This window comes from Eschrichtius robustus, chromosome 7 (assembly GCF_028021215.1).
Source record: "Eschrichtius robustus isolate mEscRob2 chromosome 7, mEscRob2.pri, whole genome shotgun sequence".
Classification (NCBI taxonomy): domain Eukaryota; kingdom Metazoa; phylum Chordata; class Mammalia; order Artiodactyla; family Eschrichtiidae; genus Eschrichtius; species Eschrichtius robustus.
This window is the reverse complement of record NC_090830.1, coordinates 137,140,642-137,162,636: the sequence shown is the minus strand read 5'-3', so window position 1 is coordinate 137,162,636 and position 21,995 is coordinate 137,140,642. Positions and strand designations below refer to the sequence as shown.

The following is a 21,995-nucleotide window of genomic DNA, read 5'->3' as shown; positions in this document are numbered from 1 at the left end:
AAAATACACAGAACATAAAATTTACCATTTTTAAGTGCACAGTTCAGTATGAAGTACACTTAACAGTGCTGTGTAACCATCACTGTAATCGGGAAAGACCTTTGTATCCTATTACAAGTTCATCACTAAAGGATGTTGCCTATAAGCTTAAATTATACATAATGGCCCATCTCTGGGGACCCTGCCTCCCAGGTCATGATCATTAAGCTAAAATACCTTTAACTCACGGGAAACATCCTGACCGGGCCCACCTGTGAAGCCTGCAGGAAGGAAGGAATTAACCCATGCCCTCCACAGTCTGACCAGAGCCAGGCTTCCCCCTCACCCTCTTTAGTATAAAAGAAGCCTGAATTCTAACCTGGGGAAGATGGTTCTTCGGGACACAAGTCCACCATCTTCTTGGTCTTCTGGCTTCCGAATAAAGTCACTATCCCTTGCACCAACCCTCATCCCTCGATTCACTGGCCTGTCGTGCCACGAGCAGTACAAGCTTGGACTCAGTAACATCACTACCATCCAGCTCCAGAACTCTGCCATCCTGCAAACCTGGAACTCTGCCCCGTTAAACACTAACTCCCCATTCCCCTCCCCCAGGCCCCGGCACCCACCATCTACTTCCTGTCTCTATGCATTTGACTATTTTAGACACTTCACAGAAACGGAATCATCTCGTATTTATCCTTTTGTGACTGGCCTACTTCACTCAGCATAATGTCCTCAAGGTTCATCCACGTGGTAGCAGGTGTCAGAACTTCCTTCCTTTTAATGCTAAATAATATTCCATTGCATTTAAGCATGTAGATTTAAAAAAAAAAAAAACAGAAAGCTGTCCTCAGCCTCCAAGGTTGCCTCAAGGCCAGAAGCGCCCGATGGGAGAGGCCGGTCTGCGGGCCAGGCCGCAGGTCATGGCGGCTGTGACCTTCAGCTGGATTCTCCTCTTCCTGTGTTGTGAGCTGCCCTGTCCTCTGGGGCCACTCCACACGTGGCCCTGAGAGCAGCATTCAAACTAATAAAAGCAAATGGAGTTTTTGATTGCTCCTAATGAAGTTATGGGACTTCTGATGTTCACTGGAAGGAGAAGTTAATTCTGAAAGATGGTGGTCATCTCCCGTCATCCTTTCAAGGGGAATGGAGTGGCTCTGGGGCCCCGGCCGGCACTGCGGATGGGTGGGGGGGCTGCGGGCACTTGGCTCTCACCGGCTGGCCCTTCTGCCCACTGCCAGGGCCCGGGACCTCCTCTGGGGGTGAGCTGCCCGGCTGCAGAAGGCTGCAAGACACCCACTCAAACAGAAGGGCGCTGCTCCAACACAGGCAGGCACGCGAGGGGCAATGAGGGATGCAGCCTGGGGGATGCGGGGAGGACTGTCCATTCCCGGGGTTTTTCACATGTTAAAAAGCCGCATAAACCAGGACCCCGTGACCCCTGCGGCGCACTGAGTGTGAAACCCTTGAGTGGGACTATCCACACACACACACACACACACTGACCCCGAACTGCACAGGTAACTCAGACTCCCAAGCCCACACAGATGCTGCCCTGATCCTATGCACGCCGTTAGTGAAAGTGGCTCAGGGCTCAGGATGGGCTGTGCGTGACTCCCCTGCGTCAAACCCCTGACGTTCAAGCTGCCTTTCCGGCGCATCACGCGTGTAGACAAAGCTCTCGGCTTCAAGGAGACGGAGCGTTTTGAGGGCGGGCCTGCTCACCCGTCCTCCAGCGTGGACATGCTGGAACCAAAAATCCCCATCCCCCAACCTCCACGCCATCCTGCAGCGCAGGGCAGGGTGTCCAGTTCCTGCCCAGCTCTGCCACCAGCTCCCCGGAAGGCCCTGGACAGGCCGCTCTCCTCCCCTGGCCTCAGTTTCCCCCTATGGACCCTGTCACATCCAAGACCCTCTCCTCTGAGCAGCCCCGTGCACAGACGCTCCCCTTCCCTCAGGCCAGCTCCGGCCACTGGGCGGTGAGTCTGACCAGGAAGGTGGCCCCCCTCCAGGGCTGAGTCAGGACGGGCCACCGCCTTCGCTGGACCGCTTTCCTTCGGCCAGAGGTGGACTCTGGGGCCACGGCTCCAGTCTGGCCGACGTGCAGGGAGGCCGCTGCGCACAGGAGAGAGGTTTCTCCTAACGAAAGGACACGGGGGCTTCTCCACCCCCTCTTCCTGCCCAGGGAAGGATGACGACAGCGGCTCCGGGCAGGGTCCCCAGAGATGCAGCGAGCCCCTCAGAGGCAGGAGCGTGGCCGCCCTCACACCCCAGGCTGAGAATCATCCCCCCAGGAACACCGTCCTCTGCGGCCGAGAGCATCCTGCCCCGCGCACCACCTGCTCGGAACCCCTGCGCTTTCGGCTCAACCCCCGAGCAATTTGGAGGGGCCCCTCCACGTGGGCTGCCCAAGTCTCCCTGCAGAGCTGGCCCCCCGAGGCTCGGCACACACGGCAGCCGCCAGGGAGCGAGCGGCCTGTGCTCTGCCTGGCCGGCACCTGCCCGCCCAGGGACCCTCAGTCCCAGCACCATCGGACACCTCACCTGCGTGGTGGCACCTGCTCCTCCAGGTGGGAGCCCTGCAGGCTGCCCTCTCGGTGAACGGCAGCTCTTACCCCACCCGACAAAACCCTCTGGCAGCTGCTCTCGGGGACCTGGGTCCCTCCACCCTCGACCCCAGAGCCCCCATTATGGTTTCGCTGCTGTTTGCTCTCCCCGGGAGGCCCCCGCCTGCCCCAAGCGCCCCCCTGTGCCCCTCCTCCCTTCCAGCCTACACCTCTCCACCCGCACCCCTCGCTCGGTGCCCAGCACGCTGCCACCCTGCACGTGACACCGGGGGACTGGATCCTGAGAGGCCCATCTCAGCACCCCCAGCCCTTGCGTGGGGCCTCCGCCACACCCCTTCCAGCCAGCCCCATTTACAGATGAGCAAACCGAGGCAGAAGGCCATCAGTGACGACCAGTGTGGCACAGGTAAGGACTCGCCTGTGCCGAGGGCAGCTGGAGATGGGGGGTGGTGTGGGGCTGCCACAGCCAGAGGGAATGGGGGGCACGTCCCCCAGATTCTAGAAACAGCACTGCTTGTCTTTGCTTTGAATCGCAGGAACCTTGGTTCAGAGGCAGGAAAGCTCCCTTGTCACTCCTGGGGCCTCCCTGTGGCACGAAGCCCAGATGTCGGGGAAGGAGACCCCAGGGTCACAGCCCCGCTGGGGGCCTCCCGCCCTCCCCGCCCCAGGAGAGCCTCATGTCCGGGGCCCAGCTGCTCCCACCTCCCTCCATCCCCTCCTTGGGGTCCCGCCACTGTCCCAGGAGACGTCCCAGGTTCTCTCAGCTCCCCCAGCCAGGGAGGATCCCGTGTAGGGGGAGGTCTCCTCCTCTCCCCTTCCCTGTCCCCTTTCTCATCCACCCACCCCGGACCCCCCGACCCCATCCTTAAAGGAGGGTGAGAGCCCAAGAAGCACAGACATTCCCGGAGGCCACTGAAGACAGACACCTGCTGGACGGGGCCGGGAGACACTGAGAGTATAAACACGGGGTCAGCAGCTCAGGAGAGCTGGCCACACCGACATGCAAATACCTCGAAATCGGACATCCCTCTGGGCACAAGGCAACTAAAACGGATTAGCGCCAAGTGTCACTGATCTCCACCTCCCAGGGACTGGCAAACCCTTCTGAGGGCACGTGTGACTGTTCTAAACCTCTGAAGTCTCACTTCTAAGTGACATCCAAACCGCAGAGCAGAGCATTTTACAAAGCAAGCAGCAACAACGAAGCCACCAGAGCTCTGGAAGCAGCCATCAGGAGGAGGCTGGGCCTTCGGGGCCACCTGGGCCACAGTCCGGCGGTCAGAGGTGGGAGCAGGAGGCCAGGGTCACCCAGACCACACGACCCAGGGCCCCACCTGGAAGCCGGTCCTGAGGCAGTGTCGCCTCATGTGCAAGCGCAAAATAGCAAGTGCAAGTTAAAGGGTGTTTAAAGAGGAATGAGGCTTTTCTTTTTATTTATTTATTTTTTTAACCGGCTTCATTTACTTTATTTTTATCATATAAAACAATGTGGTGGCTCCAGTTGTAGCCTGAGTCCTCTGCATGGAAACTCTGGTTTCCGTGGCCCTTTACAAGATGGTCAGTGAATTCCTGATACGGAGACTTGGTGAGTACCGACCCTTTCCAGAGATCAGGGGTGAGACACCTGTAGGTCTTGGAAATGGCATCAAAGGTGGCCGTGGCAACGTCGCCCAGGGTGGTGGTGCAGCCCCTGGCGGGATGTAGCAGTCGTCAATTCCGGCCATCAGCAGTAGCTTCCTGGGCACAGGGGCTGAGACGATGCCAGTGCCCCGGGGGGCAGAGATGAGGCGCACCAGCACAGAGCCACAGCGGCCAGTCACCTGGGAAGGGACGGTATGGGGCCTACCGATCTCATTCCCCCCAAGAGCCTCGCCACACGGGCACGACGGGGAGCCTGGCCAGAATCATGGCCCCGCGGAGGGCAGTGGCTACCTCCTTAGAGCACCTGACACCCAAACCGACATGTCCCTTGTAATCCCCGACGGAAGCGAATGCCTTGAACCTGGTCCGCTGGCCAGCACGGGAAGCAGTTCTGACCAGGCATAATCTTCAAAACCTCGGCCTTGAGGGATGCCCCCAGGAAAAAGTCAATGATCTCAGATTCCTTGATGGGCAGAAGGAAGAGAGAGATCTCCTCCAGGGACCTGGTCTTCATGTCCTTGACCAGGCGGCCCAGCTTGGTGATGGGGAGGCACTCCTTGTCCTCAGCCTTGCCTCCTCGAGCTCCGAGGCCTCCGCCCCGGCCCTGGTTGCCGCTGCCAAAGACTCCGAGGAAGCCGCCGCAGCCTCCCACTCCAGGGGCCCCTGGGGCCTCCGGGCTCTCCCGCAGCACCGGTGTCATCCGCCCTTCGGTGTTTTTACGGAGAAGCAGCAGAATTAGGCTTTTATGTTGATGTTTATGAAAAGAGCGTGCAGAACGTGTCCCTAACTGGGAAAAAGCACGCACCCAGCGTATCTTGTTTCTACCTAAATCTGTGATGCGTCGTCTACATCAAAGGGATGACACCGAAATGCTTTCACAATGTTCTGCAACTCAGACCTCAGTGAGAACCGTGAGGTGTTTACAGGAACCTGACCTTGGCAGGCATCTCTGTGGGAGGGATTTTGTCACAGCGCAACCAGGTGTGCCCTGCAACCCCAGCTGGAATCTCCTTCTCCACCTCCAGCTGGAGGATAAGAGAGAATACAGTTCTCAGAGAGCTCCAAGGGCTGCTTCCAGCAAGAACAGAACAGACAAACTTCTATCAGCCAAAATTTCGTTACATGTTCTGTTTGGAGCTATACTTGAAATCAATGACTCACATTCCTGCACAGGCAGCCAAACATGTCCCCAGCAACTTGTCCACAGCCGTCTGCCTTGGTCACTGTGTTGACTTTGGTGCTGAGGGACAAGGACGCCTGCCGCACGGGGCTTCAAAGAGGGAGCGAGCACCTGGTACCTTCGCAGGTGATGCTTCCCCGGCTTCCACTCGGCTCAGTAACACACAACACTTAGAAGGTCTCTCCCCGTTGCTGGGGTTTGTGGAGAAGCTGGTAGCATCGTTATCTCTTTCCCTGTTTTATGTCGAGGGTCTCAGCCATAAGCACTGAAAGGAATCAGTTCCCAGTTCTTATTTCCTAATAAAAGAAAGGTTCTCTCTGCCCACACTACTTCTCTGTGCCGGGAGAAAGAAGCTCCATCAAACCCGACTGATTCCAGCCAACACAGAGGATTCGGGGCAGACGGGGTTGTAGGGGCCAGGGGACCTCCCCCGACGTCAGGGCCCATGGGCCCCTCCACTTGGGAAGGGGCGGCCTGGTCAGCGTGGGCTGGAGCCCAGCCCACACCAGGCCGCTACTGTCAGGAAGGCAGAGCCCCGATGCCCTGAGCCTCCAGTGGGATGGACGGGCCGGCCGGATGCTGACCTGGCCCAAGTCAGACAAGTCGGCGCTTGGTGCCCCACTGTGGCCTGCTGGGTCCACGGGGCCTCATAGGATCCTGTCATGGAGAACGGTCACTCCAGAGCAGGGGCTGCGCTAACTCGTGCTCCCAGCAACACTCTGCAGCCGAGGGGGTGTGCGAGCATCCTCGGGGCTCCCCTGGGAAGCAGAGCTGGACCACGCTCTGTCCGGGGCTGTAGACCCCAGGCTGGAGCTCCCACCCTGGCCCGCATCTGGACTCAGATGCTGGCTCCACAAGACATGTCCCGGGGTTGTAGGCGGGAATGCTAAAAAAGTGTGTCAAAAATGGGATGAATCTTCCCACACGCGTGCACTTGTACATGCACGGGCATGCGGACATGCACGTGTGCACAACGCACACCCACACACGCCGGCACACATGCACACACGCACACACAGGCCTCTCTTTCCAGGCTCTGCCTGGGATACCAGGCCAGTCGTCGCCTGCAGCTCAGCTGCCCCAGGTCGGGAGCGTGGACCCCAGCTCTGCTCCACCCCTGCAGCCCGGCCCCTCTCAACGCACCTCTGCAGCCCCCACTAAGAGGCAGAGTTTCCCTCTGCCCCTAGAACCCGGGCTGGCTTTGCAGCTGCAGAGGAAAGGACAGGGCACCAGCGCCAGCCTGAGCTCTGCACGTGTCCGCCCGCTGTCTTGGACCCTGTGACCACCGTGAGGACAGGCCCAGGCCGACCGGGGAAGATAGAGGCCCCCTGGGGGTCAGCTGAGCCGTGAAGCCGGGCCAGCCTGCCCCGGCCGACCCCGCATGTCCCACCTGTGGGAGAGCCCCCGACCCCCCTCCGCAGAGACACCCAAGGGCCCAGAGGCACTGAGCGCGGGGGCGGGGAGGGGCGGGTTGCAGCTACAGTGGCGACAGCGCTGGCGGGAGGTGACAGCGGCACTGTCCTATCTGCACGATCGACACCGAGCGCTCCCAGCAAGGAAGAGTCTCATCAGACGGCCAGGCTGCCCAGAGTGGTATCACCCAGCTCCCCGGCTCTGCAAACCAGAGTCCTGCTGTGACGTCCAGAGGCAGCTTTGCAACAGGAGGGCCAAAGAGACCACACACGGGCCTGCTGAGAATCACGCGGGTAAAGAGACCCTGCGACACTCCTCCCCCTCCGACCCCCACCTCCCAGCAGGGGTCCTGACACTGATGCACGACATGCCCTTGGCCCGGCATGGCTGTGAGGACTGCTGCTTGGGGCCTCCCCTGTGACCTGGGCTCACACCTAAACACGGTCTTTACCTCCTCCGTTGCCCCGTCCACAGCCGCGTCCAGCCCGCCTGCACCTGGACTCCTGCCGCAGCCTCCTCGAGGCCAGCCTCCCCGGCACGGTTCCCCCTGCCTCCCCTCGCAGGCCAGGCTTCGTCGAGCGGACTGTGTGTTCCCATCACCACCGCCCAGGGGCCTGCTGGGACTCCCTGTCCCCCTGCGGGCCGAGGTCCAGCCCCACACTTACGACAGGGGGGCCTTCGGCCGCTGCGCTGACTCCCCGAGAGGCCGAGGGACCCACGTGGATGCCAGATGCCGACAAGCGGGACGAGCCTCGTGCCTCCGTGGAGGAAGGGACGCCGGGGGAGAGAAGGGGGAGGACGCTGGAGGGGGCAGTGGGCGCCACTCCAGCAAAGGCACAGGGGCAGGGGGCTGACTCCGGGACCCCCGTCTCCTTCCTGTCCCATCCTGTGGGCAAGAGCAGGGGCAAAGGAGGGCCAGAGAGAGCCCCAGCCCACCGGGCAGCTCGGAGTCAGGACCCGCATCCGGCACCGTCACCAAGAGCCCATTGGCTGAGCCATGGAGGCTGAGGGTCAGGAGACAAGGGGAGAACCGGGGAGCGGGAAGGATGTGGTTAGAAGAGGTCTCACTGGCCAGGTGCAGGGATGGAGGCGGCTGGGGCCACAGAAGAGCAGCAGGGGGGAGCCTTGTGGTGAATGGGCTGTCCTGTGTCCTGACAGCAGAGGTGAGTACATGAGTTTACACATGTGGTAAAGCTGCAGAGAACTAGACACACATGTGCCCACACGCACACACATGCATGCACACGGGGCACACGCGAGGATGCACATGAGGGCACACAGACTGGTGGGATCTGATGGAGATCAAGGGACAGTGTCGCAGCTGTCAATACCCTGCACGACGCTCCCTCGGGGGAACCGGGTGAGGGTAGCCAGGACTCCTCTGTTATTTCTTACAACTGCACGTGAGCCTACAATTATCTCAAGTCTTGTCAAAGTCCCGCTGGCTGGCTGGCACTCGGAGAAGAGGCCAGAAGGAGGCGGGACCCCATGAGGGATGAGCAGATGGGGGCACATGGGGACCTGCTGGGGGTCGGGGGCCGCAGGAGGGGGTGACCTGGAGAAGCGAGGGTGGGATGGCTGCTGGGGCTTTAAAGGGAAGAGAGGGACCAGTTCCCCCAGGGGCCCCCCAAACAGACAGCAGAGGCTCAGATGGGAAGGAAACAAACTTACAACTTTGACAGGTCATTTGAGTTTGGGAACAAGGCTAGTTTGCCAAAATGATTCTTCCCTCTTTAATTAAAATCCTTTATTAACTGCCAAACTAATACCTTCCCCCAAGACAGACAAGATAATGAGCCCACATCCTTCAGCCCAGGCGGGCAGCCGTCCAAGCAGGCAGGGTGGGCTCAGGAGAGGGGCCAGGCCGCCACAGACCCGCCTCACTGGGCTGTGGGCATGACCCAAACCCAGGGTAGGGTTCGCATCTGGGGCAGAAATCACATCTGACCGGACTCTGAGTACGGCAGGTTCTGGATGCCAAGGGATGTCCGGCATGCGCCCCAGGAGCCCTGGCTGTGACCACAGACAGGGAGAAGGGGCAGGTACGGCCGCCCTGCCACGGGGGCACCACGGGGACACCACGGGGACAGTGGCTGTCCACCAGCCTGGTTCAGGCCCTGGATATCGGCCCTAAATTCATTTTCTTTTCACTTCATTTGAAACATTCCAAACAGACAAGAATAGGGACCCAGATAATAAAAGCCATGTACAGACCACCAGCCTTACCCAATCTGAAACATACTCCCTCCTACCCTTTAAGTATAAAATAAATACCGGTATCATGACTCCATGCTGATATAAATATGTTATTGGAAAAAATAAATAAATGGGAAAAAGAGACAAATCTCCCAAAACTTCCGTGTAGAGGAACCCCAAGTAGTTAGTTAGATACTCTCCCTAACGATGCCCCTTAAGTGTGGGCCGTGCAGAGTGACTTCCTCCCAGAGGACACTATGAACAGGGGGAAAACAGTGACCTGACGGAGAGGCACCTGACAGACAGACCCCAGGCAGGTGATCAAGGTCGCCATCAGCAGCCGTAATAAGTCATGTGGCAAGCACGGCCCATACCCTGGGTAGGACGTGATGAGAAGGGCACTTTCCTCTGCGGGTTTCTTCCCCGAAAACCACTGCCCCCGTCTAATCACGAGAAAAACCTCAGCTGCATCCCAACAGAGACACGTCTTACAAAACGCCTGACCGGTACTCCTCAAACTGCCAAGTGTATGGAAAACGAGGAGAGGCTGAGAAACTGCCCCAGCCGGGAGGAACCTCAGGAGACACCGCCCCTAAGTGTCATGTGGGGTCCTGGGTAGGACCCTGGGACAGAAAAAGGACCTTAGGCAAAAACTACGGAAATCTCAATGAAGTATGGACTTTAGCTCAGGATAATGTATCGATATTGGTTCATTAATTATAGCAAATCAGCCATACTGGCATAAGTTGTTAATAAGATGGGAAACAGGGTGTTGAGGGGGATATGGAACCCTCTGGACTTTGTACCCCATTTTTCTGTAAATCTAAAACTAGTCTAAAAACTCAAGTCTATTAAGTTTTTTAAAAAACTAACCCCTGATTGTCCCCACTGTCCCCCAAGGTCCCTGAGCTCCTCCTTTGGAGGACACTGAAGGTTTACTGGGGCTAAAAAACAAAAGACTCAGGAGGGGAAGCTGGCCCCAAAGAGGCCAGAGGCCTGTGTGTGCTGGGGCCCGGGCAGACCTGTCTTTGCGTCCGGAGCACCAGGCACGGTCCCCTCTGCGCGCGGGGACACCCGCTCGGGAAGAGCGGGGATCGACCCTCACCCCCGGCAGTCGTCAGGATCACCCGGGTGAGCTGCGAGATGCACGCAAGCGCGATGAGGGTGCCGGCTGCTGCTCCCTGCTGGCAGCGACGCAGCGAGGCCAGGAGGGGTCGCAGGCGTCCCCCCTCGCGGAACCGCAGACACCGGGGCGCGGGATACGCACCACACCCGGGCCCCCCAAGGACCGGGCAGGGCGAAGGTCTCGGGGTGCCCGCCCTGCTAGGGTCCCCTGCTCCCCAGACACCGCCGCCCGGACCACAGCGGCCTCCGAGGGCCCAGATCCCCGGAGGGGCCCCGAAGGGCCGGCTTGCCACGGGGGCAGCGGGGATGGGGAGCGCCCCGAGCCAGGCTCTGGGTCCCAGTCCCGACTCCCTCGGCACCGGGGCCTCCGTGTCCTGGGCGGGAAAATGAGGCCCACGGTCGGGCCCAGGGCGGAACCTGAACGCGGGTAACGCGGCCAAGCGGCACCTGCACAGGTGCGCCGGGCGCCCTCCGGGGAAGTTTCCGGCTTCTGGTTCCTCCCCCAGCGCGCGCACACGGCCGGACGCGCGCTCCGGGACCCGCCGGCCGGCTCCCGCGAGCTCCTCGGTCCTCGCGCGCCCCCTGGCGCCCGGCGGCCGCCCCTGCAGGCGGTACGGGCCAGCCGCCAGCGCGGTGAGCAGCGCCCTCGCGTGGACACGCGCCGTCTCCGCCCGCCCGGAGGTCCGCGGCCCGCGAGGAGACGACTCCGGGGCCTGGCCGCGCGCTAAGTCCAAGCGGACCTCTATGATCCAGCAGGGGCCGGAGAACGAGCGCACCGGCCTGGGCCGTTCTGCATTCGACAGAACTGACGCTTGAGAAGCCCTGGGGGACCTCTTTCCGTTTAGGACAGCCGTGAGGGGTGGAAAGCTCAGCGTCACGCGGGGCCCTGGGCGTCGCCTGCCGTCACCCGGCCCTGTGGCTGGGGGCAGAGGGGCGCCCCTGCAGGTCCCACGACCGCGGCACACGGGGGGCAGGGGCAGGGACCCCACCCAGCCAGGCAGGGCTGGCCACCGGCTCCGACCTCTGGTTCCGGGGCTGGCATCTGCGCGCGTCCTCCCCGGCAGTGCGGCCCACGGCCAGGCTCAGGGGCTGCACGTCTCCCGGGGCGAGGCGACCCCGCGCCAGCGCAGACGCGCCCAGGCCGGCCCTTCCAGAAAGGGGGCGCACCTGGACCCACCCCTCCAGAAGGGGGGCGCACCGGAACTTACCTCTCCAGAGGCGGGGAGTGCCGGGAGCCGACCTCTCCACAAGCGGGGTGCACTGGGGTCGACCGCTCCAGAAAGTTGCGCGCAAGCACCGAGCCCTCCAGGAAGGAGAGGACGCAGAGCCTGCGCAGCCCCTCCCCGCACGTGCCCGGCGCGCCCCTCCCCCAGCCCGGCCCCGAGGGCGCACATGTGCTCCTGGAGTGGCGCCGGCCGGGCCTGCGCATGTCCTGGCTCCCGGGCCCTCGCGGAGGGCGAGGGAAACTGAGGGCGGGGAGAGAGGGCCCGGCCGGGCGGGCGATCTGCAGCCACCCAGAACAGCCCCTCCAAGGGTGATCGTGCTCAATTCAAATGCAGTCCTCCGGGTCATTAGCAGGGTGTATTTGTCATGATAAGAGGACAGCACAAATTGTAACGTTTTGTTCGCTTGATTTAGAACTTCATTGTTTGCACAGAGGGTGGGAGGCTTGCTCCTTGAGCGCCGGGCTGTTCCCCAGGCTGCCCCGGGGTGACAGCAACCGCCCGGGACCCACGGGATGGGAAGGGGCTCGCCCCGAGCAGAGGCGCTGCCCTGCCGACCGTACCGAGTGGCTGCTGTCCGCCACCCCAGCCAGAGCACAGCGCTTGCTGAGAATGACCATTCGCTGCGTCCGGAGGGTGCAGGGATTGGGAGCTCAACCACCCCCTGAGATGAGTGACTTTGGAAAATTTCTGAAAATTTCTGAACCTGTTACCCCCACGCCAAAAATGGCACCTGTGACACCCATCATGCTTGGGTCCTTGGCAGTTTCTACCTAACAAGCACTGGGCTTCCAGCAGAGCCTGGCCTTCAGCAAAGGGCAGCTCCCGTGATCGTCAGTCTTCTCCCCCCCCCGCCCCACCTCCTGCACCAGCCCTCTGCCCCATTAGGGCCAGTTGGGGCCCCATCCACAGGCCAGCCCTCCGCCCTGTGCTCAGTGCCCTCTGGCCACGGGGAACTTGAATGGCCTCCCTCCAAGTCACCAGGGAAGGAGCTCTGGAGCCAGGTGACCCAGGGCCAAATCCCAGCTCTACCTGGTACTGTGTGACCTGGAGCAGGTGGCTTAACCTCTCTGTGCTGTTTCCCCATCTATAAAATGGGGTTGATAATGCCCACCTTATAGGTTGTTGTGAGAAGTAAGCGATTCACTGTGTCAAATATACAGGACAGTACTTGACACGTCATCAGCACCAGGTAGGTAGGTGTTGCTGTTGTTATACCACATCACTAACACAGGAATGCATGAAGAGCAAGGACTCAGGACACTGATTGTGTTGAGGGTAATGTGCACGTTTCCCTAGTGAATAGTTTTGGTCAAGTTCAAAAAGACCACTCCTTAGCGGGACAGCAGTTACACTAAGTGGCTCTTCAACAGGACCTCTAGGAAAGAACAGGGTCAGGGCTGGACCTACCCCCTCAGACCACACCCCCAAGGCTTCATGGGCCTGCGCAGTCCCGCTGGCAGGGCCCTCCCTCACTCAGGGAACCCACGCTGTTCAACACTCTGCTGTCACCTTGAAATGCATCATTGTATCTCTGGACTTGTGTTTGCTAGGTGAAGTCTAAGGGGACAACGTGCGGGCCCACCTGTCGCCGCCACCCCATTCACACACAGCATGGAGTCCCAGTGCCCCTGTGCACAGGAGGTCCCTGAGCCTCAGCGCACGTACAGGTGAGCCCGCAGCCCTGAGAGGCCATGCTTTCCGTTCAAACCACAGCTTGCTTCTACACAGAGCGAAGGCAACAGCGTTCCAAGAGCCACGCGTGACCAGGAACCCTGTCTGTCCCTCTGCGCGGTATCCCTCGTGCTGGCCGACCACTCACGGTGAACTGACAGGAGGCAAAGATGGTATCCAGCCCCCCCCTCACCCCCGCCCCCACCCCGGGCCCTTCCTCCTGCATCAGCCAGGGCAGTGTTGAGAGAATGCGCACCCATCAAGAAGGGGAATAAAAGGTTGAGTTTTCTGCAGCATTTCCAACGTTTGGTAACAAAATACACGTGCACACCCAAGCTATAAAAACTGTCATTTCACATCCTCCATGTACAGGTAAATGCTCTTATATTTGCATTTAAAGTTGTCATTGCACAATACAAAGAAAAGCGGACTCCTAATAATTTAAATTTTTAATTTTTCTTTACTAGGGCATTAAACAGCAAAATTGTAAAACCATGACATAGAGAACGTGGAAGAAAAAAGCTTTACGTTTTAGCACCTCTAAGGGCACTTTTTTTCCTGCTCTTTGAACAAAGGCCCAGAGTTTTCATTTTGCACTGGGCCCAGCACTCAGGCCCCACCTAGGTGACGCAGGAGGCTGCTTCCCAGGAGAGGAAAGTGCCCCGAGGAGCGTTCTCTTCCGGAACAGGACACACTTAGGAACGGAGGGACTGGACGTGTGACACAGAGCCCGGCGCTGTACTCGTGAGCCACCTGCTCGGCTGCTCCCCCTCCACGGAGCCTGACAGCCAGACCCACACACCCTGCCCAGCAGGACGCCATGACGCTGGAGTGAGACCCTCGGGACACACGAGGGGCAAGTGCCCTGGACTGCGCCAGTCCTGGCCAGATCTCCACTGTGGGCCCAGAAACAGCTGGGGCCTCTTGCCTGCCTGCACCAGTGGCCAAATGGCCTGGAACCTTCCTCTAGAGGGAGGAGGAAGGGAGGGAGGGGCTCTCTGAGGGCATCCAAGCTCCTATCTGTCATCATGGCCCTTTTTTAAAACACAAAACACAGAGCAGTAGCATAAAAAACTATGTAAACTCCCGTAAAAATACCAAGCTTCTCTTCTTCCTGAATAGACCCCATATCCAGGTTCCAGGCCTGGGTTTGAAGGCTGGGCTGTACCTGGTTCCTGCAGACAGGAACCCTAACACCCTAACTCCAGGCCACGTGGCAGGCATCCCCCAGGCAACCCCACAAAGGGTCAGGCTCTCCCTCTAGGGGTTCATACGGGAAACTTATAACTTAAACAAAACGTGTTGTTTTAGGAGATGGTTAAAAATTATCTACAAATGATAACCATTTAGATGAAGGTGGGGGAACACACGACAGGCCTTTTTGGTCATAAGGGCTGAGTCCTGGCACCTAATTTTTACACAGCCACGGTACTCCTGACGGATTTCGGAAGCCCAAGACCTCTGGCTGCAGCCATCGCGCCACAATGCCCAAAGCACAGTGCCCAGGGCTGGAGTTGGTGTCCCTCCTGGCTCAGACCCCCGCGGCTAGCCCTGGACCCCTGCGAAGTAACTTAGATGCACCGGAGCCTTCCTCGGGGGATGCTGTGGCCTCGGCGCGTGGCGAACCCGGGCACACGCCCGACACACGCCCTCCCCGTTGGGCCCGAATGCCCCGAAGCCAGCCGAACTCATGTCTTCCGGATCTGAACATCTGTGAACATCAGACAAAGCCCCTAGCATTCTGAAACCAGAGTGGGGTTACTAACTATAAAACCCTGTCTTTGAAATTACCCATTTTGGTGAATGAGGCACCAACTTCTATCCATTCCTACAACTCAACATCTGAAATGGGGTATAAAAAAAATGAATTTATCTGCAAAGAACCAAATTACTTTTATTTTGGAAAAAAATGTGTGAATTGTGGTAACAAGTACCTATTGTCACGTTTAAGAAAACTGACTTTATTTAAAACCTAAATCGAAAATCATGCTTCATATTTTGGTCTTAAGCTTTGAACTTCTGATTTGGCCACGGGATAGGTCTTATTTTTGTAATTCCCTCCAATGAGGCAGGTAATGATTACCTGCATCAAGTCATTCAAATGTATTACAGCTGTTTCAGAGGTCAATTAAACTTCTTAGCATGACTAGAAACGTACTTTCTTTAAAAATAAGTTAATACAATGAGATTTTCTAATTATAAACATATGCTTCCTATTTTAAAAAATTTGTCTCTATCTCAAACTCATCAGGAGGTGTTTTGTGAAGTTTGCAAATGGAATATCATTTTTTTCTTCCTTCTTGAGCAAGTTAATGATCAATCAAGATGGACAGGGCCTGAAGTTCCTGACCGAGGCCAAGAACAGCACGGCTGCCCTGCAAGGCTCAGCTGTCCCACAGAATGACACAAGGTCCCCGTCACCACCAGGGCAAGGCCAACCCCCCCATCCTTTTATGTTCCAAGGGCCATTTACATTATTTTAGCAAATCTCAACACATTTACCTCCTAGGCCTTCTTCAAATCAATCCTTGGACTACAAAGTAACAGGTGGTAAGAAAGAGGAAGGATGAACTGCCCTCCCCAGTGCTCAGGAGAGGGACAGACTTCAGCCAGAGCCCAGAGTCCCGGCCAGTCACCCGGCATTTCCCATTACAGGTACAAAGGCAACTTAATTCCATACACCGTGATGGGGTGGCCGCGTGGAGGGGGGTTGCCTCAGGTCTAGGGAGTCATATAATCCCGGACGGAAATCTCAGCCCAAGCCTGCAGCTGAGCCTTTGCGCTAACAACTCACTTATCTCCCTGAGTTCCTCACCCAAATTCCCAACTCCTTTCATTGGTTTTATTTTTTCTTTCCACTTCTGGTTACAAAGCAAAATCAGAGTTCTTTGGGGTTTTTGTTTTGTTTTTTTTAGTCCCTTCCTGCAAGCTATTTCCCCAAGTGGATACCAATTCCCTAAGAACCCTTCCCTCGCAAGGAAGTTGCCTCCAGGCTCGACACCCAAGTCTTGGGGAGCTGCCTGCTTCCTCAGTGAGCCCTGCCGGTTCCTATGGAACAGTCACTTTCTTGAAAGGCAACCAGGGGGTTAACAGACAAAGTCGTAATGGCAGCCAGTGCCAGCATCCGCAGCACCCTGCACGGTGACCTGCCGCTCCCCAGCCCCAGGCCCACCATAAGCCCCATGTCACAAGCGAACTCAAGCACAGGGAGCCACGTAGGCGAGGAGCTGGCAGGGCTGGGCCGTGCAGAGGCCCCCCGCTCCCCAGCAGACAACAGCGCTTCCCAGCCCTTCTATCCACACACACGCCCCTACTCCCCCAAACCAGACAAACTCGCTAAAACCCTCACACAGCCCCTGCCCCAAGTCTGCTCCCAACAAAGCTCAGACTCGGGCAACATCCAAATGACACCCTGTCACCTTCCCTGCCAACGGTCTCTCGGGTGCTGAGAACTACTTTGTCTCCAGGATTTGTGGATCCCAGAGAAGATTACAATTTTGACAGAACGTTACGACTAGGACAGGCTTGCTGGTTAGGAAATCTGATCGGGGATTACCTATGGAATGTGAAGTTCCACCAGGCACAAGAATCACCTGCCTTACTCCTACAATATACCCAGAAAAGTCAATGAGGAATGGCTATCACTTTGCATGGAGGCCTCTTGGCCTTCCCAACGTCTAGCTGGAAACACCTGCAAAACAGAAATCTGCACCACTGTCACTCCAACATACCTGGAGCCAACAGAGCCAAAAACTTAACAGAATTCAAGAGGACAACCTCACGTTCAACACAGGGACAACTCCCCAAAAACTCTGAACACTCATCCCTACTCAAACCGTGATGCTCAACCAAAGATGACACCGTCAAGTTTTTCATCATGCAAGAGTCACCTGAAGGAAGGGAAGGCTGTCCTAAAATGCATGTAGCATCTTACATTCTCAGAGCAACACCTTTGGCCAGAAGGGCGGTTCCCAAATTGGAGGTCGGCGTTTTTGTTAAAAGTTATATATTTTGTTTATTTGAATGTGCAAGAGGGAAAAACAAACAAACTAGTAAAGGTACTGTTGTGATAGCAAAGACACTGTTGCTTGGGATAAGGTGAGGTTAAAATTTGACTTAGTAGAAAATGTACCAGGGCAGGTAGCATTCGTGGAGAGAGCAGAAATCACGAAAGCAGCGTGCAGACGATTTAGGTTTAGGATAAAGCACGCAAGGGAATTAGGGACCCCTCTGTGAGCCACACACATCCCTGAAGCCAATGGCTTAATAAAATTTCAGTCAAAATTCCATTTCCATCTGCATTTTAAAGGTTTGCTTATACAGTTATTTTCATTTTAAATGGAAAAATGTAGTTCATAGACTAATGCCCAGAAGAGACCCACCTGATTACACACAGTGGCAGGAATATCCACCATGATGGGTGTCCTCCTCCCGGCAGGAAGCAAGGCCACGGCCACCTTTATGATCTCGTGCAGATGTCCTCTGTAACACACACCAGGGCATCAGCTCCCTCCTCTCCACACAACCAAAAAGCAGAGAAATGGCCTGTCGCTCAAGAGACAGGAAAAGCCAGCACCCTGGTGAAGGGCTAACCTGCATTTCCTCCTGTTTCTCTTACCTAAACTGCTGGCCTCTGCACCCCTTTCCTTACAACCACCAGACAGTTTTCAGATCGACACTGGGAAAACTCAACGAGGCTAACATGTGCCACAGGTACCAGAAAAGTCTAAGAACCATGACAGTGGATTCAACCGTCTGTTTAAGGCATGCACAGCACAGGCCTACTGAAGCAACTGTTTTTTCAATACGTTGGATTCAGGATCAAAAATACTATTGAAATTTTCATGGAATTCTGGATGTTCTCAACATACTTAAGGGCTAAATCAGTACTTTCAATACAATGATTAAAATAAGTTGTGATGTGTAACGCACAACTCGACAACACCATTCTGCTCTCTGCCAGGCTACCATCCTTGTACAAGTTACGAAAGAAGCCTTGCTGACACACCCACTGAGAAGTCACCTTCCTCTCAAACGTTTCTTGGTACTGCGCTGCTGGGGCTTTCTGAGACGGGTCCTCAATCTGCAGACGCCTGACACTGCCACTGCGACTGCACCAGGGCCCAGCTCAGTGATGCTGTCAGGACAAGGTCTGCAGCAGAATTTCCTGAGCTGCAAAGAGATCTTCGGCCAGTGAGGGGAGCCACTGGTTTGGTCTATGAGTGGCTCTAAATGCTGCTGTGGTTCAGACTCTCACAGTTCTCCACTCTCTGAAGACTGTCTATTCCTTAACTGCTTCAAGATGCCCACATATGATGAATAAGAGATGAAGAGTGGGTTACTTACAGTAACTATACGTCTAACACCACTGTAAAGACACACTTTTTTACACAATTATTTTTAACTGAACTTGAAGGTGTTTATTGCGTTCTGTTTTTGGTGGAAGAAACGTCACATACGTTTATTTAGCACAACCTTGTGAAATACACAAAGCGTAACTGGGGACGAGCATTTTCTACTCCTAGCCCACTTCTGAGGACTAAATCATGAGCTGCTCCACTGGAATGAAGGCTTTCTTGCAGTAGCTGGGCACCAAGTCTAACGTTTATTAATTTTCTCCTTTCAGTATAGGCAGCAACTCACCATTTTCTTTCAGTTCCTAAAAATAAAAAAGGAAACAATAATATCATGCATACGTATATATAAAAAATGAAAACATCTAAACAATGAAAGATTGCATCTGTATCAGAGAACCCAAAGAAACACCACATTGGATGAAAACTCCAGTCCACCAACACACTTGAACAAAGGATCATGCCATAAAAACTGGGCACATTATCAGTACAAAATTAAAGTTAAAAGGCATTCTAAAACGAACACCACCAGATTTTTTAGCATTAGCGAATACAGCAATGAGAGCAACACAATGAAGCTTCCTATTAAACAATAGCAATAAACAGGGAAAATGAACTTTGAGTGACTGAAAAAAGAAACGCTGTGATATTAAGGTCCACTCAGATACAATGCACATGACACCTGCGGCCCTACAGGTGGTAAACAGGCTTCACTATTTCAACCAAACCTGGAAAAGCCATGGTACTAGTACGTAAATGTAAAGGCCAGAAACCATTAAAGAGATGAAGTAATTCAGAAAGTTTTTTGTGCCTATCTTTCAGATCTAAAATATGGAATACAGCCATCAAGTTTAAAACATGACGATGGAGGATAAATAAGATTTTCTAGTTTAAGGTAAACACTTAATTTGATAGAACATTTCAGGTTTTCCCTAAGCTGCATGAACATCAATGAATAAAACCACTGAAATCCACTCACACTGCTCTCTGGATTGAACCCAAACAGGCATGATCCTGTCACACAAACTCAGACAGCAAGGTCTTGGGATCTTCTACCCATTTAACAAGCAGACGTCCAGCTACGCCAAAAGGCCAAGCAGGGCCTCTCAGAGCACACCACTCAGAGGCAGCAGGCCACGCGGCAAGGTGGGTGGGCCGGGCGGCCCTCAGGTGGAATCTGGCCACGGCTCCCTGGCTGCGACGGGGCACACAGCTCCCCTAACTTCTGTCCATTGCGTCACCCGCCGGAGGATGAGACGTGGCGGCCTACACGGAGAGCCAGAGGGGCCTGCCTGGCGTGGCGCAGGCCCTCCCGACGCCGCGGTGACTGTGAGCCAGTGGGCTAAACAGCAACCGGATCTAAATATTCTGCCTCTCAGCTGTTTCTGTGTCCAAACAGTCTGCGGTGAGGAACCGTTCACTCTTTATAGAGGTAACATTAACGCACTGTGTACGTATTAACTAGTAGATATTTTTCTCAGGACATTAGCCTGATGGAGTCACTGAGTCACCGAGTAATTCATTCATTCAATCACCCACTCAACCAAAACAGCACTCACGGCTCCTGTTGAGCGCAGTCAGGATTAACCCGTTGTCAACACAGCTGAGGCTTGAAGTCGGGGGTCTCCAACCCCTGGGCCACGGACCGGTACCGGTCCGAGGCCTGTTAGGAGCCGGGCCGCCAACGCAGGAGGAGCCGGGCCGCAACGCAGGAAGAGCCGGGCCGCAACGCAGGAGGAGCCGGGCCGCAACGCAGGAGGCGAGCGGCGGACGAGCGAGCGAAGCCTCACCTGCCGCTCCCCGTCGCTCGCGTCACCGTCTGAGCCATCCCACCGCCACCCCGCCCCCACCCCCGTCCGTGGAAAAACTGTCTTCCACGAAACCAGTCCCTGGTGCCAAAAGTGCTGGGGACCACTGCTTTAAGTGACCCAAAGGTGAAGAACCGACCTCTGCCAGAAACAGACCAAAACGGCAACCTGACAGCTATTCCCAGTTATCTCCTCAAAGAAACATGTTAACACCATCACACATTTCCAAGTGTGTAAGTTCTTAGCAGGTGGACACAGAAAGTCATATAACGGACACCCTGTTATATACCTAAAAAGAAGGTGCCCATGCAGCTCAGCCTTAGAATTAAATGAGATTTATTGATTGTAGCTCCCCAAGGGCTACCAGTGGCTGAGGTACAGGCTATCAAACATTCAGACAAGAACAGGCTCAAGGGTATTCCGGTCGGAAGACAGTTTGTGTCTTACAAAAATAAAAAATAGATATAAAATAACAAATGCAGATCTATTTTTGTTGCCTCAGGGCTATTCAAAAGCTACTATGTTAAACCTTTTTTTTTCCCTCCAGGAATGAGACAGTTTATTGGGGAAATGCCTCACTGGCTTGCTCAAGAAGTGTGATGTCAAACCTGGAACTGGGCAGGAGACAAAATCTGGGCAGATGAAACCGTGGCCCTGTGTTCAGAAAACCTACCGGCACTCAGGGCTGGGCCAGAGTTCTTTCACGGTACGAAAGCATGAGTTAAAAACTTTCATTTTATAACTAGAGACAGCAGTACTTTCCACTTGCTTTCCACTTAAAATACCAGGGATCTGACCTCAGGGAAAATCCTCTAACCGGCGAGGCTAAGGAGGGCCTGAGCCCCGGCAGCTCCACCATCCGCCTTTCGTGAAGGCTGGCACTTCTGGAGCAGAGCCCTGCATTCCTGCCCAGGCCCTCCTGTGCCCACCCACTGCCACCCTCCTCCCACACCATGATGCCCAGGGTGGGCCTGGGTCGGGGGTAGGGTTTGAGGACGTGAAAGCTGCAGCTGCCCTCTGGCGTCCTGGGCTAATCAGGAGAGCACCAGAGCACACAGGTGCTACCAGCTAGGGGTGCCCTAAGTTCTGGACTTGAAATTCTATGAGAAAAGTCATGTTCGTTTAAAATTCAGTTAGAATTTACTTAAAGCAAACCAAAGAAGGAAATTCATCATCAAAGACATATAAGAAACAGCGTCCTTGAAACACGCTTACAATCTGACAGAGTTCTCCAGTGTTCTAGCATCTGAGAATCAAAAGGGGACTTGGAGATGACCTCAGGCCTTGGTGACACAGCCAGCAGGGCCAGGCCAGCACTAGGTCTCAGGCCCCCGGCCCTCAGCCTGGTGCTCTTCACTCCGTCACCCAAGTGCATGGGAGTAAAGCAAAATAAAATGACACCAGAAAATAATATAATTATGATAAGATAAATATAAAAGGACAGGAGAACTTCAGAAGCAGGAGCAAAACACACACTTCTGGCTGGAAAAAATCTATAAATGATTCACAGAGAAAGGCCCTGATGGATATAGAAAGCATATTTCAATATGAGATATGCACGGAAATCCAGAGCAGAGACAGGGTGAAGAGAAGCTGAAAACATGGAAGAACTTCGTACAGTGTGAACAAATCAAGTTTTGAGCTCGGCCACACCCAGAGCCGCTCTGAATGCCCAGTCACACTTTGGACCCTGGCCAGCAGTCCCGCAAGAGCTGGAGGAGGTTCTGAAAGGACCCAGCGTGGCAGGAAAGGCTGCACAGTAAGGGGGCTGATTTGCCCGGATCAGGTGAGAGCTGAGAGAACAACAAGATATTATGGTCGTAGAGATGGTA

The 21,995-nt window shown here is 55.6% G+C and overlaps 1 protein-coding gene across 1 annotated transcript in view; it reads right to left on the bottom strand.

Moving 5' to 3' along the window:
* Nucleotides 1-18,395: 18,395 nt before the first annotated feature.
* The window catches only part of GLRX3 (glutaredoxin 3), a 30,555-nt gene continuing 26,955 nt past the window's right edge, over nucleotides 18,396-21,995 (bottom strand). Inside the window, exon 11 of the mRNA XM_068548766.1 lies at nucleotides 18,396-18,660. Within this exon, the coding sequence (XP_068404867.1) occupies nucleotides 18,610-18,660 (51 nt within the window). The 3' untranslated portion in view covers nucleotides 18,396-18,609. The remainder of the gene's footprint in view (nucleotides 18,661-21,995) is intronic.